Source organism: Callospermophilus lateralis, chromosome 4, assembly GCF_048772815.1.
Source record: "Callospermophilus lateralis isolate mCalLat2 chromosome 4, mCalLat2.hap1, whole genome shotgun sequence".
Classification (NCBI taxonomy): Eukaryota; Metazoa; Chordata; class Mammalia; order Rodentia; family Sciuridae; genus Callospermophilus; species Callospermophilus lateralis.
In genome coordinates, this window is record NC_135308.1 from 49,075,463 (window position 1) to 49,093,193 (window position 17,731).

Here is a 17,731-nt window from a genome sequence, read left to right on the forward strand (position 1 = left end):
AGAGAAAGGAACACCAGTGGCAACTCCAACATAGGAAACGTGGGGCCAACACTTGGAACAAACTAGAACAAAATATGCTCAGGAAATGTTTCAAAATACAAAAGAATTATGTTAGATTAGCTGCTCCAAGTAAAGCTTTTGAACTTTGACTCAGTCATGAGATTCCCTGCAAATGCAATAAATCTAATGGGCCCTGTATACAAATCAGAAATGCAAATAAAAATGAATTACAAGTTTATTAGTGCAACCACAAAATCAAGGGATGTGACAGCATCCAAAAGCTGACTGAGATAGGAATGCATCTGGGGAAGGTCAGCCATTTCCAGGAAGAAAAGTCTCATAACACAACCACCTGTCAGGTTTGCTGGATCCAAACTCAGGTCACAACCCAAATTAGGACCTGACATTTTTCAAAAAGGGAACCATAAATACAAATCCAGAGCAGGAAGGAAATGAGTAAGGAACAGCTAACTGTACATTCTGCTAGGAAAAGAGTGTTGTGCTATGAGCTTTGGGTATACCATCTCATTTTATCCTTATAACAATTCTAATGAAGTTAGTCACATTTCTAATTGATAACTAATAAATCAGACATTCTGAAAAATTAAGTAACACACCCCAGGTCATACTGCTAGTAAGTGGAAGAGCTGGTTTAAGGATAATATGAGGGTATCAGGTTTTTGCAAAACTAAGTTCTTTTTTTGTGTTAATTTACTTTAGGGTTTATTTCATTCATTTGATAAATATTGATAGAGAAGATGATATATACAAGGTATACTCTTCTAGAAGCTGGTGATAAAGCAGTTACTCAGGTTTCTGCCTATAAGAAATTTAATTCAGGACTCGGGGTATAGCTCAATGGTAGAATACATGCTTAGCATGTGCAAGGCCTTGGGTTCCATCCCCAGCACTCCCCACAAAAAGTAGTTTAATTCTAGTGTAGAAGTTCTTCAGAGCCTAAATGTTTCCAACTTGGGGTTATAAATAGAAATAAGAGAGAATCAGTGACTTAAAGAATTAAATCCCCTATTTCATATAGGAGAGCTGAGCTGTACCGCATAAGCACTTTAAAGCTCACCTGTCCTCATTATTCTGATTCACATATAACTTACATCTGTGTGGGAACTTGCATAATACAAAAGTTACCACACAAGTTAATGGTAAGAAGATTCAAAATATACCCAGGTGAAAAAAAATCTGCAACCAGTAGAGGTGTTATTAATATCAGTAGAGAACTACTTAGGAAAGTAAAATGGCAGAAGACAGATATGGCTACTTGAGCCAATAATTTAAAGACCTTCTAAATAACTACTTACTAAACATAAATAATCTGGATGAGCAAGCCATGCTGCAAGGAGTCAATAAATCAAGTGAAATCCTTGACCTCTAGATTAGATGGTCTAGGTAAATAGTGAGGGCCCTTCCTGCAGACACACGAAAGTCCACAGAGAAATCAGTGAGCCCAATGGTGACTGCCCAGTCAAGTCAGATAAGACTGATATAATGTCAGCTTGCCCTCCATGTGAACTCCACCCAAAGGGAAAAGACACCACATATAGAGGGAGAAGGATTCATATTATTGAATCTCAGACTTCATTAATTGATTCCCCACTGTCCCTTCACCCTGTATCCAAATAAGCAGAGTAAGGGAGATGGACTCACACTAGCAAGGCCAAATGACTGATAGAGACTAGAGGACAGCTCAAGGGTTGGAGAACACAGCTTCACCAATGTGGCAAAATGCTGATGATGGGTGAATCTAAGGAAAGGGTGTTTGAGTTTCACTACACTACTCTTGTAACTTTTCTTTTTTTGACAATTTGCAAGAAAAAAAAAACTGTACAGCTTCAAAAAAAATGTACAGCTTCAAAAGGTTGAGATAAAGGGGGAATGAAAATGACGTCATATTCAAAAATAGATTCTGACCCTTAAGATCTCAAACTATCAATATGTACTAACAACCTTGGATATTGTTGGATTTTTTTTTTAATTTTTAAAAAAGGACCTGAGAAAGTCTCTGTGGCACTTCTGGTGCCTATTTTCCTAGGCCAGAGCCAAGGCGTGGGAGACAGCATGTGACCTCTGCAGGCTGAGGTGACTGTTGTCCCCAAAGCCAGCCTGGACTTCTCAGAGAATGCCACAGACACCCTCATCTGAGGACACTGACAGTACCAAATGATTAAACAAGGGTAGTTTTTCCAATGCCAGCGGTTGGCAAAAAACCATCAATGTGGGAGTGGAAAAATTCATTGCCAACAGATGAAATTCATTCAAATGACAACGTATTCCATCCCTTACCATTCCAGGAAAGTAGGGAGTGGAGTTTTTTAATGGGAAAGGAAATCTGTTGCGCTATATGCATCATAATTCACTTCATGACTTAGTCAGGAAGGAAGGGAAATCTATTTGAGTTCAGTGCCTGCCTGAATAGTGCCTGTTGACCTTCCCATTCCACCGGGGCCCCACCATGACCCCATCCAACCCTCTGTAAAAACCAAAGAACTGAAATGTCTCCCCTCTGTGCTCTGCAAGGACTCACAGAGGTACTACATTCTACCTGAAGGCCTCAGCCTGACTTCCAGGGAAGGGATTTACCAATGTCACTCAGCAGGGTGAGGATGGCTCCTTCTCGCAGGCCACAGCAGTTCTCAAATTGGTTCAGGTACTGCCAAGAAGTTGAGAAGCAGTATCAGTGTGAGTGGTCACAAATTACCAATCAGCCCCACAGTAGCATACCAGTGTCAAAGCCAGGCCCTTGGCTTTGGGGACCTGCTTTTGAGGGAGGCTGAGCAGCAAAGTTGGCAGAAGGGTCCAAGGAGGAGCTGGAGGAGGCAACACCCCCAGAGGCTCTCGTGCATACACAGCACTGGCCCTGATGGGGGTGGGGTGGGGTGTCTGAGTCATTCTAGGATGAGGAACTTTTGGTCTCACCTGTTGCTGTAGTCCTGAGGGAAGCAGGCCAGAATTTAAGCTCAGCTCAGCTGGCCAGGCTGGGAAGGCATTCACTGAAAACCACCCTCTGACCACTTCCCTGACATTGCCTTGCCACACGGTGATGACAGCAGGGAATAGTTGATGTGCACTTACTACATGAGCTCATTAAGGCTTTACCTGCATTATCTCATTGAATCCTCACAGCTTCTGCTTAGGTAAGCACTACTAGAGTTTCCATTTCAGAGATGAGGACACTGACACTAAAGGATTCCAATATCCATCAGTTCAGGCAGCTATCAGAGGGCAGGGCTAGAAGGCGCAGGCAAGCCACCTGGTGCTTGAGCCTGAGCACTTACCCTTTGCCTAACTGGCCACTTGACTTATCAAGGGGCTCCATGTGTGCTGGAAGTTGGTCTCAAATGAAAACAATGGAGAAAGTAACCTCCCAACTAGGGAATATGGTCACTAATTAATATTAATATTCCTGAATATTCCAAGGATGATTTACCTATATGGCATACAGACTTCACTCTTCTTCTTCTTCTTCTTCTTCTTTTTTTTTTTTTTTTTGTTGTTGTTTGTTTGCTTTTTTTTGAGGCAGAATCTTGCTATATTGCCCAGGCTGGTCTGGAACTCCTGAGCTCAGTAATCCTCCTACCTCAGCCTCTAAATTAGCTGGGACTACAGGTGTATACCACTATGCCTGGCTGATTTAACTTGTTAAATCAATTCTGACTTTGGCATGGCTGGCCAAGTTTGTCTGTGTCCATGAATGTAGATTTTGAACTTTTTAGAGGAGGAAAAGACAGGCTCTTATTTGGAGAACAAAAGAAATAACAGATGACAAGAACTCTAAGCAACAGTGCCCTCCCCACAGTGCCACACTCCAGGTAACAGCAAGAACTGAGGCCTCTGCCTCCCCAGAGATCATCCTGCAACCCAGGGGAGTCATATTGGAATTTTCATCATCTTCTTCCTTCATTGGCTCTTTGTTGCCTAGAAGACCAAGTGAAAAATACCCCTGCTCCACTTCAAGAATCCTTGGTAATCTGGCCATAGTCACCTACTGCCCACAGCTGTCCACTAGGAATTCTCTATTCAATTATAACAACAAGGTTTTATCTCCACACAGCTGCAGTTAGTAACTGGATGATTGTCAAAAGGTTAGAAAAACAGGGTGGAAAAATCAAAGCACTGTCACATCCCCATTTCGTACTGGCCACTCCTAGACCATGCCAGTGACTGTATTCACCATTCCCAGGGCATGCCTACCTCCCATGGCTGGAGAAAGTTCCTCACATAGATCAACCCTCATGGAAACTTTCCTCTTAAAAAAAAATAATAATAAGGCGGAAATGCCCAGAAGAATGAGAATAGCACATGATGTGAGTCTGGGAAACTGCCATGTCTAGACAGAACAGAATGTGCATCCCTTCCTCTGATCCCCACAAATCATGGACTTTCCAGAGTGAAGAGTTGAGAAGAACTATACTAAGAACAGATCCAAGCTTTTATTTTTCCTAAGTGGCACTTCTCAGTTTCACAGATGAGGAGGAGCTTGTGGTTGGGTTCATAGCAGTGTGACCCCAGCTCAGCTCTTGCACTCCTGGGGCCTGAGATGACCTGACCTCTCTGGTCTATAATATCCATCTATACCACAGAAATCCTACTTGTGCACAAACATCATAAAGCTGTTGAAAACCATAAACAGGTACCATGTTAAAGCAGGTTGTGTAGTGCTGTTCTAGAGAATAGCTGGGGGTAGCACACGGACCCATCCCTGAGATGAGAGAGAGGTGCCAACATCCACCTTCGGGTGTAAGTTCTGGGACAGAGAAGGTCTCGTGTTGAGAAGGAAGAAGGCAAAGCCCAGCAGGTGAGTCAGCAGTAGATCTGGAACCACAACCAAGTGCCCCAATGACTAAGCCAGTACCCTTCCTGATATGCTCTGTGACTCTGTGCAGTGATGTCATATCTGTGGAAAAGAGTCCTCCTCATAAGATTGGCAGCAACACTGACCTTAAAGGATTGAAGTGGCCCTAACATGCAAGGGAAGCAAAGTTTGTGTTGGAATTCATCCAATCTCTCCCCATGCTCCAAACCTGATGATGAGTTTTCCTTGTTACTTTAATAATCACGGTGAAGAATGTACAGAAGGCCCTTCCCTTTCTCATAAGGGCTTCTGATTCAGTCTCTTGATTCACACACACACATACATATAACACCAGCCAAAGTGGGCACGGAGAGGGGATTTGAGAAGGACAAAAATTTCAATGAAATCATCATGGCTCCTTGAGCTTCCTGGTAATGACTTTGGTCAGAGGTCCTCCTTTCTCTCCCTTCCCTGTGTCCCAGCTCTGCCTTGATGAGCTCTGTACCTCACTACTCTCAAAGCCTCACCTTTCGGAGATCTCCTCCTTGGCAATATTCCATGGCCAGCAGGGGCAAGTCATTGGGTGCCAAGTTCTGCATCCCCTCAGGGACATCACGGGCAGCCACCACATTGGGGTGATTCAGTCTAAGAAGGAGGAGAAAACAATGAGGGCAGAACCTGAGCTTCAGCTCAAATCCATTTCCCCTCTCCATGTATCAACCTTCCAACCAAGACCTGGAGTAACCAAGGGTCCTCAGAAACAAATAGAGAAGACAAGGACCCAGGAACAAGCAACTTACCTCAGTCACTAGGTCAATTAGCATCCACCCAGCTCTACTTCCAGCACCCTGAACTCAAGCATCCTGTGAGTACATCATGTGTCACTTAATTTTCTTTAGAGGGTCCCATTTCTAGTCCTTACTGTATTACAAAACTGCTTCTAAAAGCAGAGAAAACAGAAGGACTTCAAGCTCATTCAACAGGATGACATGTGCATGCATGTGAGCACACAAAAAATCAAGGTGGACACCTGCTCCTTTTCCTTTATTTGAAAGGTTGGCAGAGGGAGCACCTGTTTGCTGTCTTCCAGGCTGACAGTACTACCTCCATGCTTTCCTAGCTGAAGGGACAGCATCCACCTGGCAAGTGATAGACCCTGGCTCCACAATGGAGGAATAAATATCAGCAGTAGGCTCACAACAGTAGAGAGTCTCATGCCACCTTAGAATTGGAAATACAGGGGAAAGAAATTTTTGCTAACAAAGGAAAATTCACCATAATAGCTATTTATTTATTGAGATGGGGTCTTGCTGTGTTGCCCAGGCTGATTGTGAATTTGTAGGCTCAAGTGATTCTACCACCTCAGCCTCCCAAACAGCTAGGACAACAGGTATGCTTTCATAACCATATAAAGTTATTTAATGTAACAAATAAAACTGGCCACAAGGCCCAAAGTAGTCTTTATATGTTACTTCTCTAGAAGCCTCTAGAAGAGGAGAGTCATTTATTTGGACAGCCTGGCAGGTGTCCCAACAGAGGGAGATATGATTCTCTTTTCAAGATGCAGCAGGCATGGCCATTGCTGCAGATTTCATTTCAGCATCCCATAGCCATGGTAGCAGCTCCCACAGCTCAAAATGCCCAGACTCTCACCTTCTCATGATCTGGATTTCCAGGCACCAGCGGTCTCTGTTCCGTGGGCTGAGCTCCTGCCGGCACTGCTTGATCGCGATCTGTTCACCTGTTTCCTATAGAAAGAGGAGAGTGGGGATAGAAGAATGAACTACCAAACGTGGTTACCTCTTGGGGCTCAGAGACGACATAGTTTTCCCTGAGAGAGCTCAGGGTACCCTCTCAATCTGGCTGCTCTCCTCACCACTCCCACTTTTCAGCCTGCCCTTCTCCCACATCACTTCTACATGTAGAATCTACAAACCCTTTATGACCTTGCTCCATTCCCACCTCCTCTATGGTATCTCTGCTGACCATTCCTGCCCAGATAAACTTCTATTTCTCTCTCCAAACTCTGTTTGGAGACTGCTTCTATAATAGGTTGAACCAGGTGATACTGTTAATATATGACAACTCTGACCTCAAAAATGGCACTCTCATACTGATTCAACCCAATACTTCATGCCATATTTGGTATCATCATTGTTTCATGTAAGAGTTTTGTCTATTCAGAGAGAATACAAGCAGAGTATAAGTATAAGGCCAGCCCAAATTCCAACTGTCTTTACCACCTATGTGACCTGGGGGTCACTACTTGCTATGACTCAATATCTTCCTTTATAAAATGGAAATTCTGATACCCACCTTCCAGGGCTGTCATGAAGATGAGCAGTGTCCTGTCCCTGGGAGATGTTTGAAGACTCTACTAAGAGGACAACTTATCACAATGTAGGTACTCCTTCATTTAAAAACCTCTGAAGTTTGACTCCAACTTGCTTACCCTGACACTCTCCAATGGTTCAGGCTTCCAAAATTGCAGCTAAATTATACCACCTGTCCTGGTCTGTGCTTTCCACATCTGTGCTCTTGATCACACAGTACAGGCAATGCTAGCCCCTGAATGAGAAGACCTTGTCTTCCTCTGAATTCTTATAACAGGTAACTTCTTCGCTGCATACATCTATTAATGAGCTATTTTATATAGGGAAATGGGGCTTTTTCTCTTTTCTTTGTTAAATTATAGGCTTATCCATCTCTGTGGGCTTTAGGCTCTATACTAGTAACTAGCACAATGTCCTCTACTGTGGTTTCTTAAGTGGAAGAGAGGGCAATCAATATATTTTGTGTGTGTGGGACTAATCAACTGAATGGTTGGTTCCTAAGGATTAGGAATTATCCTAAGGATTAACTCATCTCTCATCATTGGTGTACCAAAAAGCCAAGCGGGGCACATATGAGTAAGGGCTCTGAGACTGCAGAGCTGGCAGCAGCTGTGGCCTCCACCAGGGGGCCTCCAGGATGGTTAAGGGACAGCAGTGTCTCCAGCTGCAACTCCAGTGGCATCAGACTGGAAGCTAATCCAACTACCAGTGAACAACTGACCTGTGTCAGTGTCCTGTGCATTCTGTGCATCTGCAGCAAAAACCTCCCTCAAAAACCTCACACTCAGCACACACCTAGAGAGGAGCAATGGACTTGCAGGATGGTGGAGTAATGTGACAATAAGGAAATACTTCAAAACTATACCCAAATTCTACAAATTTTGTGCTTTATAATACACTCTATTTATGTAAAGCTTTATTTCCATGTACAAAGGGCAAAGAATTACAAACTATAAAGATCTTCAAAATCAACTACATCTATATAGATAATACTGTTGGCCCCTTTGAAGGATATCCTGGAGGTCCTGTCAGACCATTTTCCTAAGTTTCTCATTTTATGAAAATGCATACTAAGGAATCCTAAATGTTCGAAGTGTAACATTCATATGGCACTGAAGGGGACTTAAAGACATGCACAGGATTGTGGCAAGTCTCCCAGTATGCATGCTGCTATCCTGAATTGCATCACAGCCTCACATTTACCAGACTGGCCAAGATCCTCGGCAGGACTAAGAAGCCAACTAATAAGAAAAGGAACCATGCAAATCTCCAAACACAATCAGAAGTTGTCTAATAAAGATCACTAAATCATCAATCAATAAGCCAATTCTAAAACTGGCATTCAAGAACTCAAAGCTTCAGAAATAAGGTGGAAGCATCATTTGACCATTACAGCTCCACTGCCAAAGAACAGATATTTACAACACCTCTAGCACTCTTTCAGAAGCTGCTTTTAATAAAGCCCAAAACTGCTTTGCTCAAGCTCTCTGAGCAGTTATATGTCTTTCTATTTTGATTTTTGTTTTTTCAGTACTGGGAATTGAACCCAGGGCCTCACAAAAAAATAGGCAAGTAAGTGCTCTACCACTTAGCTACATCTCCCACACCTACTCTAATTTTTAAACAGTTCTACTGAGATATAATTAATTCAATATGTCAGTCTACAAATTGGAAAATTGTGGTCTTTTGCTAAACACAAACATTGTATCTAACACACAGACATCACCTGCACAATCCTAAAGCCAAGAAAAGATTTTTTAAATTTTTGAATTAAAATTTATTTTATTGGTTCTTTTTAGTTACACATGACAGTAGAATCCATTTGGACATAATTATAAAAGCACAGAATATATCTTGTTCTAATTCAGTTCCCAGTACCTCTTCCTCCCCTCACTCCCTGCTCCCTTCCCTCTATTGATCTTTCTGCCATTTATCCATAGTTTTGGGGTTTTTTTAGTTAATTTATTGGGGACATACATGCTGGTGAGTTTCACTGGTTATGTATTCATATATGAACATAGGAAAATTGTGTCAGATTCATTCCACTCCTGTTTCCAACCCCCCTCCCTTCCCTTCATTCCCCTTTGTCTAACCCAAAGTACCTCTATTCCGAGAATAGATTTTTATAATGATGGTTGATATTAAATACTGAGGATTAGATTCTGCCCTTCAATCTCCAAACTCAAACTAAAAAGAGTGAACTAACAAGTCTTGGAATAACAGCAGAGTTGAAAAATAACTTTCTACTTATGGATAGCTCAGTTTAGCCCTACAGTTGTAGGGGAAATCCTAACTTCCTAGGCCTAGGAATGTCTGCAATAGATACATAAACTTTTCCTAACACAGTGGCCCTCATTGGTTCTAGGTAATACTCTAAAACATTCCCATTTTTCTGATTAATGATTCATTCAAAACAGAAACCCAAACAGGATGATTTTGTTACTAAAAATATATCTGCTCTAGAAAGCAAAATTCAATTAAATGGTACAGAAATAGACTATGAATACTGGTTTTGAAACCCTGGAGAGTTCATTGTTTCTTAGCAGGGAAACTCAGATAGTAGTCAATGACTTACTGTATTTTGCTTGAACCCCTGGAGTCTTAGTTCAGTTCTATGAAGTCCAGACTTGCCCTAAACGATCTCAGTATCAAACTCTCTAGTAAGTGGATTCCTCATGTGGGACAAAATTTAAAATTGGCTGTATTCTGAATATATAAAAGGGCTAAAAGTATTATCTATATTGAATGTGGTTGATTTTTAAGGCCCTCACAGTTTGCAATTCTTTGCCTTTAATGCATGAAAATATAAAAGTTGGCTAATTGGAATAAAACACAAATAAAAAATAAAACTTGTATATAAATGTGCAATATAAAGTTCAAAAAAGGTAAGGGTGAAGGGAGACACATCCACAGACCTGATGGCCACCAAAAGGTGCTTCAGCAGAAGTGAGCCAGAAGGTCAGTTTTACATAGGAAACAAAAGGGGCTAGCCCAGCTTCCCTAAGCTAGACCCTTAATGACTCAGGGGAAACTCACAGGAAACCAGAGCTCCATTTAGACCCTTAGCCCAGAAAAGCCATTGCTTGTTTTCATGGCAACCATGAAACCAGGCCACAGTGACAATTAGTAATAATCTCCTCATTCCTTCTCAGACCCTGGCTCTCAAGATGAATGTTTTGGAAAGAAGATGCAAATCTGGGCCCAGAAAGATTATTTGGACAGGACCAAGGCTGGGGAGTCAAAAGGTCCAGAGTCCGGCTGCAGCTTCATCTCTAACTTAACAGGTGAAGGAAACAATCTTTCCTCAGTATTGATCAGAGACTATGACTTCTTCAATTGTACTTACAGCAGAGCAGACACACCTCATGGACTCAATGGACTCCAATCTTACCCACAGGAGACAGAAACATGGGCTCAGGAGACAAATGTGTAACTCCTCCTTCACCTGGCAAATGTGTGGTGTTGAGCCTATTACTTAAGTCTTTGGTTACTTATCCATAAGTGACTCTACCTTTATTCATGACTCTATCCCTTCCAGTGCTGCCAATTAAATGGACTGTAGCATCTGATCCGTAGTAAACTTTGGATTAACTATAGCACTATCAGTTCCTTTCTCTGGTCCAATGTAAATGTTGTTCTACTCACTTGAAAGGTCTTCTCTTTTCCTGTCAGGCTATCTACCTCCTTTCAAGATCTTGCTGAAGCTCCATTTCCTCGAAGAAGTCATCCCTTGCCTCTGAGCATTCAAAAGACACAAGTGGACAGAGCATCTAGCACAGCTGGCACATACCATTTGATAAATGGTAGTTGGTAGTCATTATTATTGCCACAATATTTTGTGCTTGTATTTAGACTTACTCAATATATTCCCAAGTACCAATTTTATTACCTCAATTATAAGAACATCAAGGACAGGGTCATCTATTTTTGCTCCTATATCCCTGATGTAGCTTAGACCCGCCCAGTAAATTCATAGTGAACTCACTAACCAAATCAGTCTTCAGGACTTTAAATCACACAGACAAGCAGAAGTGAGCTGTATTATCCAATGTAGGATAGTGCTATTTCACAGAAAGGATAATTAATATTATTGCATTCTAATAGCCAGTGCATTACCTCCATCCTCACAAGCATCCCATAGGACCCCAGGGAGTATTCCCAGCCTCTTTTACATCAAAGTATACACAGAATATATTTCAAGGCTTCCTGGGATGTTTTCAGATTCTCCCAGAGGGCAGTTGCCCCATGTCCTGCTGACTGTATTGGGGATCCAAAGCTGAGGGAATCAGTATCTCAGAAACCTCATAATGCATATGGGAACTTGTGACCCAAAGCCACGACTGTGACACTTCGGGGTCAGGATTTGAAGCAATATCTATATGATTATAAGCCACTTTTTTTCCTTGAATGCTTTTTCCCAAAAGGTACAGCAGGTTGAAGTTACTAGAGTTACCGCATTTTCTTTTTCCTTTGAATGCTAAATAGGTCTTACTGAAACTATTGGGCTATCTACACTACACTGCTAAATGGTTTATGCTGAGCATTGGACTGAAGATTTAAGAGCAGACTGACAGCAAGGAACATCAAGGCCCACACTTTGTAGGAAAATCAGAGAAATTGGGAGACCAGGGATGGGATATTTATTATCCTTCCTCACTGGGATATACGGTTGAATGTCCCTTTTCTGAAACACTTGGGGCCCGAGTGTTTCAGATTTTGAATTTTTTCCTGATCTTGAAATATCTGCATATATATATAAAATGAGATATACTGGGGATGGGATGCAAATCCACTGGTTTCACATGCACTTCATCCACATAGCCTCAAGGTAACTTTATACAGTATTTTAAGTGCAGCTGCATTTCATTTCTTTATTTTTATGTGGTGTTGAGGATCAAACCTAGGGCCTCCCACGCGTTAGGCGAGTGCTCCACTGCTGAGCCACAACCTCAGTGCATTCAGCTGCATTTTGACTGTGACCTGTTGCAAGACCAGGTATGGAATATTCCACCTGTGGTGTCATATGGGTGCTCAGAATGTTTTAGATCTTGGAGCATTTTGGATTAAGAATGCTCAATCTGCACTCTTTTGGGAGCTCTTGGTTTAACCAGAAAGATTTACCTATTTTGTCCTCAAACAGTGTTTCCCCTAATGCTTTAAAATGGTTTGAATTGAGTGTGAAGAACAAAGGAGTACTAGGAATGAAATACTGGGAAGGTCCCAGGGTATCCCTATTTATGGGCTCTACCTGGAGAAACCATAGTGGTGAAAGTCTGGTATTTGAATAGCTGTACATTTTCCAGCTCCTTTACTTACTAGCCTAGCCTACTTGGGTACATTACTTAACCACACTGTATTTTAGCTTACTCAGCTATAAAAATGACAATAGACAGTAGTACTTCCTGTGAGAGTTATTGTGAAGACTAGAGATAAAGCAGGTGAGATAAGGCTGGGAGTGGGCCACTCGATTGGCATGCATGAGGCCCTGTGTTCCATCTCCAGTACCACCAAAAAAAAAAAAAGCATGAATGATACCTACCCTAATGTAGCATATGATGGATTCTCAATAAACAGTGGGCCTGATTAACAGGCATCATTTCTCTGACTATGAGTACCAATTCTTAGGCTTTTAAAAGTAATTTCTCCTGGGTTAACCACAAATTTTCTTCTACTTGCAGACAAGATAAACCACAAGAGTATTGGAAAATGAACATCGTTAAGCATTATGCTTGACTGGAGTTAAATAACCAATACTAATGCTTCAGTTACCCTGTTGAAGAGGCTTTGAATAGAAGCATATTCTACAGAAAGCAGCTCCTCACATTCTGATCTTAGATAGTGATTGAAGGCCTCCCTTGAGCACCCTAAAGCCCCTCAGGGCTTCCCAAACTGAGGAATTACCCACAAGGATGACAGAAAGCTTTCTGGGCTGAGCAGGTTCATCAGAGAGCATCACTAAAAGTCTGTTAACATTTGGCTCCTCCCTCTCCCTCAACCCCTTCCACTGTCCCACCACCAAGTTTGGTTCATTTTACCCCTAAAATATCTCTTAAATGTACCCAGTTACCATCATCTCCACCACTATCAGTCAGTCCAACCCCTCACTTGGGCTACTCCAAAGACTTCCTAACTGGTCTCTCCACCTTATTACAGTGGTGCCAATGGTGTCCCAGGATCAGCTAATTGTTCAATATTCTTAGTTTAGTAAAACTTGGTTGTTCAACTGTTGGTGGCTTGAAATTAGTCATGCTGGGAGTAAGTAACCCCATGGAAATGGTTGTTAACACTAAAAACCAGAATGTTTATTTTTCTTCTCTGTTGTTGCTGTTGTTTGTTTTGTTGTTTTTTGTTGTTCTGATGACTGACAAAAAATTTCCCAGCACACTACTGACTGCCTGGATCCCATCCAATGTGCCCTTACAGTCAGAATAAGCCTCCAATACCATGGTCCTTCTCCCCCACTTTGGATCAAAAGTAAACCTTCTCGGCTTAAATTTCCTATGAATCTCTGCAGGGTCTGACTCTTACCTTCTACCTTTAGTTGCCTACCTGCTGCACACCTTGCTCTCCAAGTCCCCCTTCCAGTCCCACTGGCCTTGCAGTCCCACCCATTTGAAGCACCGTTTCCTTGGGGATGCCCCACTCTGACCTCCTGACTGATCCTACCTATGTATAAGGTATCAGTACATGAGGGGTCTCCAGACTCACTTATCACAATCAGGAGTACACATTTATAATTAGTTGATTAACGGCTCTTTTTCTTCTATTAAAAAGTCTGTTTTAACCACCATTAAAGCCATTTATTCCTGGAGGAATAGGCAGAATTTATGTAAAGGAGGAGAGGGAGGCTTGTCCCAGAGACAGGGCTCACAGATTAACCTGTTGGAAGCCAAGGTACTAGAAGGCAAGGTAGAACAGGCTATGGAGGAACCTCAAACAATAAGAATAGGAGTCAGCTTCTGTGTTTTTTTTTTTTTGGAGGCAGTACCAGGGATTGAACTCAGGGGCATTCAACCACTGAGCCACATCCCCAGCCCTATTTTGTATTTTATTTAGAGACAGGGTCTCACTGAGTTGCTTAGTGTCTTTCTGTTGCTGAGGCTGGCTTTGAACTTGCAATCCTTCTATCTCTGCCTCCTGGGACACTGGGATTACAAGCACCTGACTAGACTTTTTTTTTTTTTTAAGAAAGAAAGAAGGCTTTTGAAAAGGGAAGCAGTAATACTAGAGAATAGTATGCACGCGTGCGCATTCTCTCTCTCTCTCTCTCTCTCTCTCTCTCTCTCTCTCTCTCACAGGTCCATATCTATAAAGCCAAAAATAAATTCCATCTGGCAAAAGCTTTTCAAGTCCAGAGAGCATACTGGGCTAGAGATAAGAGACTCAGGGCACATTATGACAGAACTTTTTTTGAAAGAAACCAGGATGTCTCCAGTTAAGCTGACTCTAGAAGCACTAGGCTGTGTAAAAAAAGTAACACAGTCAAGGTTTATGTGACTGCAGAATGATCTGGCTCTTTTGTTTTAATGCTAGCTCCTGACTATACTGATCAGGACAAATATGAGGTAGTTGTATATCTTTCTTTCTTTTCTTTTTTTTTTTTTTTTTTTTGGTACTAGGGATTGAACCCAGAGGCCCTCTACCACTGAGCCACCACCACCCCCAAAACCCTTTATTTTCAGACTAGGTATGAGACTTAGGTCTAAGTTGAAAAGGTTGGCCTTAAGCTGCTGATCCTTCTGCCTCAGTCTCTCTGGTCACTGGGATTACAAGTGTGTGCCACCATGCCAGACTTGAGACAGTTATATTTCTAAGGGCCCCTTATCCATAGGGTTTGCTGAAATCCTAGTTTCCAAGTTGGATGTGTGAATATTATCACCTGTGGAATAGTACTCTGCTCTCTAGCTCTGACACCCACATTCCTTGGGGGTCCTTCCACTGGCTCAAAGTTAACAGGACTCAGGGCATGGCCTAGAATGCTTTCTAACTAATGATACAGTAGAGTGACCATCTGTAATGACCTTCTGACATAGCTGGCTAGCAAACTTGATGACCTTCTCACTCACTGCAGCCAGGATCCTGGGAAGTGGTTGGTAGTTTCCTATCCCCTATTGTCACAAAAGATCCTCAATAGCCCTTAACTAAAAACCAGTCCTTCAAGGATTTCAGTAGGTCTGATTTTGGGGTCAGGAACTTAATTTCAGTTATTTGGTGAATGAGGATTCCCTAGAGAAATGGTCTCCAAATTGGATATATGTTCTCCAAGTTTTACCCAAGACTGAAATCTAAAAAAATGAAAAATCAAATTGAGCTTCTGAACACAGCACTCTTCTCAGATCATTTATTGTGCTATGTTTGACACTGGAGATAACCACAGGAAAGTACACAAGGTGTTCCATGAGCAGGAGGGTGGACAAGGGCAGGTTACAGCCCCACTTGGGCAGAATTATTGATTTTATTATGCAATTTTGGTAAAATAACACTACAGTGAACAAGCAGCTTAAAGAGAGTCCTACAGAAAATTTCAGTGCATGTAACATCTGCACAAACACAAATGAGGGAGAACTGACACTTCTAATGTTAGAAGGACTAAACATAATGAGGATCTTATCATATTCAAAAAGATATAAGCTCAAATAACTAAAAATTATCTGAAATATGGACTTTCATCCATTACCCTCAGTAATATGCCATCCTGTATTCAAGCAGGTCTGTGTATTTTGTGCTATAAATAATACTGGAGAGACATCACAATTAGCAAATATTTAAAATATTTTAATTTTTAAAATATTAAAAATTTCATTATTCTCATCCTTTCAATTTGTCCACCTTATAACATTTATCAGCATGTTATGTATTAGTGCCTGATATTTTAATATTCCCAGAGACTTATAATGTAAAATATGTAAATGGGGTTAAGAGCTTAATTTTTTGGTACTATTTAAGTAGTATAGTTAATAGAGGTTTGAGAGTCAGCTTAGCAGCCCCCTCCCATGGCCCCTTTCTCACTCTCCCATATGACCACACCAAAGGGGAGTTCTTCTGTCCACTCAGAACAGTAAGAACAGAAGTAATGAAGGGGGCCATTCCCACTCTCCTCCCCTTCCTCTGCTCAGGCTGCAGAAAGCCCCTACCTGATTGTGCCATCGGATGACGTTTCCAAATCCCCCTGTCCCAAGTCGTTCTTTCATTTCCCAGGCCCCACATGTCTGGGTTGGCAAGGAAGGTGACCAGCTCATATTGATGCCCTGCTAATTCTGTAAGCAATTTGGGGTGGAGGACAAAAGTTAAGGTTAAGGTTCAGGTGAAAAAATTGAGCTCAAGGAGATGGAGAAAGTAATGAGATACTACTACTGCTTTCCATGTGAGAGAAGAAAAAACTGAATCCGGTTGTAAATAAGCCAGTTTGTGTGGTTTGTTTGGGGTGGCCAACTTTGGGCTTTCTCACCTTCCCCCACCTTGTCTTCGAGGAAGCCAGCAGGGAAGAGTCACTCGAGGGAGATGCTGCCCCACACGCTACGACCTAGAAAGGGGATCCCCCACCTGACTCCTGCGAGGGGCGCCTAGACTTGCCCGCCTTCTGCCCAAGGGGGCAGAGACAGAATCTATTTCTGAGCTTCCCCACGGTCACATGTGTCTTTACAAGTCAATGAATCACGGCTGTCTCCCAAACCACCCACCTGGGGCTGGGGCCATCCTGGCCAGGGCAGAGAGAAACGCTCCCGCGCCCGGAAAACCCCGGTTTTTAAACTCCACAGAAATGTCTTCAAAGCCTAAAGTGAGGGGAAAGGAAAACGGGACGGGGGAAAGCCCGCCCCGGGCAGAGGGGACACCAGGTTGTAGGTGGCACCTGGAGCCCCCGGCCCGCCCAAGGGACTCACCTGTTGGCGGGGACGCGGGACAGGGGACAGGCTCCCGGGGGCGGGGGAGACAGGGGCTGGGGTGGCAAAGCTGGGGGCTCTGACACCCCCCCCCCCACCGAAGACATTAAAATGTTGGAATCTTAAACCAGCGACTTCCTCAAACACTTCCTGCTCTGACGTCACGATCACGTGGGCCCTGGCCGGCTCTTAAAGGAACCGCGCGGGGCTGCGGGGCTGCGGGGCAGGCCGCCACGGTGCCAGCGAGTCGAGCAGCACGAGCCTACCCAGCCCCAAGAACCCTGCCCAGGTGACTCCCAGGGCTCAGGGAGAGGGTTTGAAGGTGACTTCCAGACAGCTCTGGAGGAAATCAGGGAGACTGCTCACTAAGATGAAAGAATGGCCCTAAAATGAACTAATACTCCCGTGTTCTTAGACGAGCGACTTCTACCTGCAGCGGTTTCTGCGACAGGGGCTTGGGGATTTCCTTACCTGGCACTCCTAGGGTGAACTTGACACCGCTTCCTAGACTTTTAACTAGGTGGAATTTCCCGCGCCCCCGCCCCCCGCCGGGATTGATTTAGGGACTGTTTACAAGAATTGCCTGCCTGTCCTCCCACAGCGCTCCCCTTGTTTGGCAGCTACTTGGCTTGATGTCAAGAATGATAAATAAGAGCGGTACTCCTCAAAGTGACACCCCCTCAAAGAGTCCCAGACAAAGAGAATCAAGT

At 43.0% G+C, this 17,731-nt stretch overlaps 1 protein-coding gene across 1 annotated transcript in view; it reads right to left on the minus strand.

Annotated features, from left to right (window-relative positions):
• Ikbkb (inhibitor of nuclear factor kappa B kinase subunit beta) overlaps positions 1 to 17,158 on the minus strand; it is a 48,423-nt gene extending 31,265 nt beyond the window's left edge. Inside the window, exons 1-5 of the mRNA XM_076853802.1 lie at positions 17,022 to 17,158; positions 16,275 to 16,397; positions 6,461 to 6,555; positions 5,335 to 5,452; positions 2,596 to 2,665 (exon numbers count right to left, since the gene is read on the minus strand). Coding sequence (XP_076709917.1) covers positions 2,596 to 2,665; positions 5,335 to 5,452; positions 6,461 to 6,555; positions 16,275 to 16,379 — 388 coding nt within the window. The 5' untranslated portion in view covers positions 16,380 to 16,397; positions 17,022 to 17,158. The remainder of the gene's footprint in view (positions 1 to 2,595; positions 2,666 to 5,334; positions 5,453 to 6,460; positions 6,556 to 16,274; positions 16,398 to 17,021) is intronic.
• Positions 17,159 to 17,731: the final 573 nt, after the last annotated feature.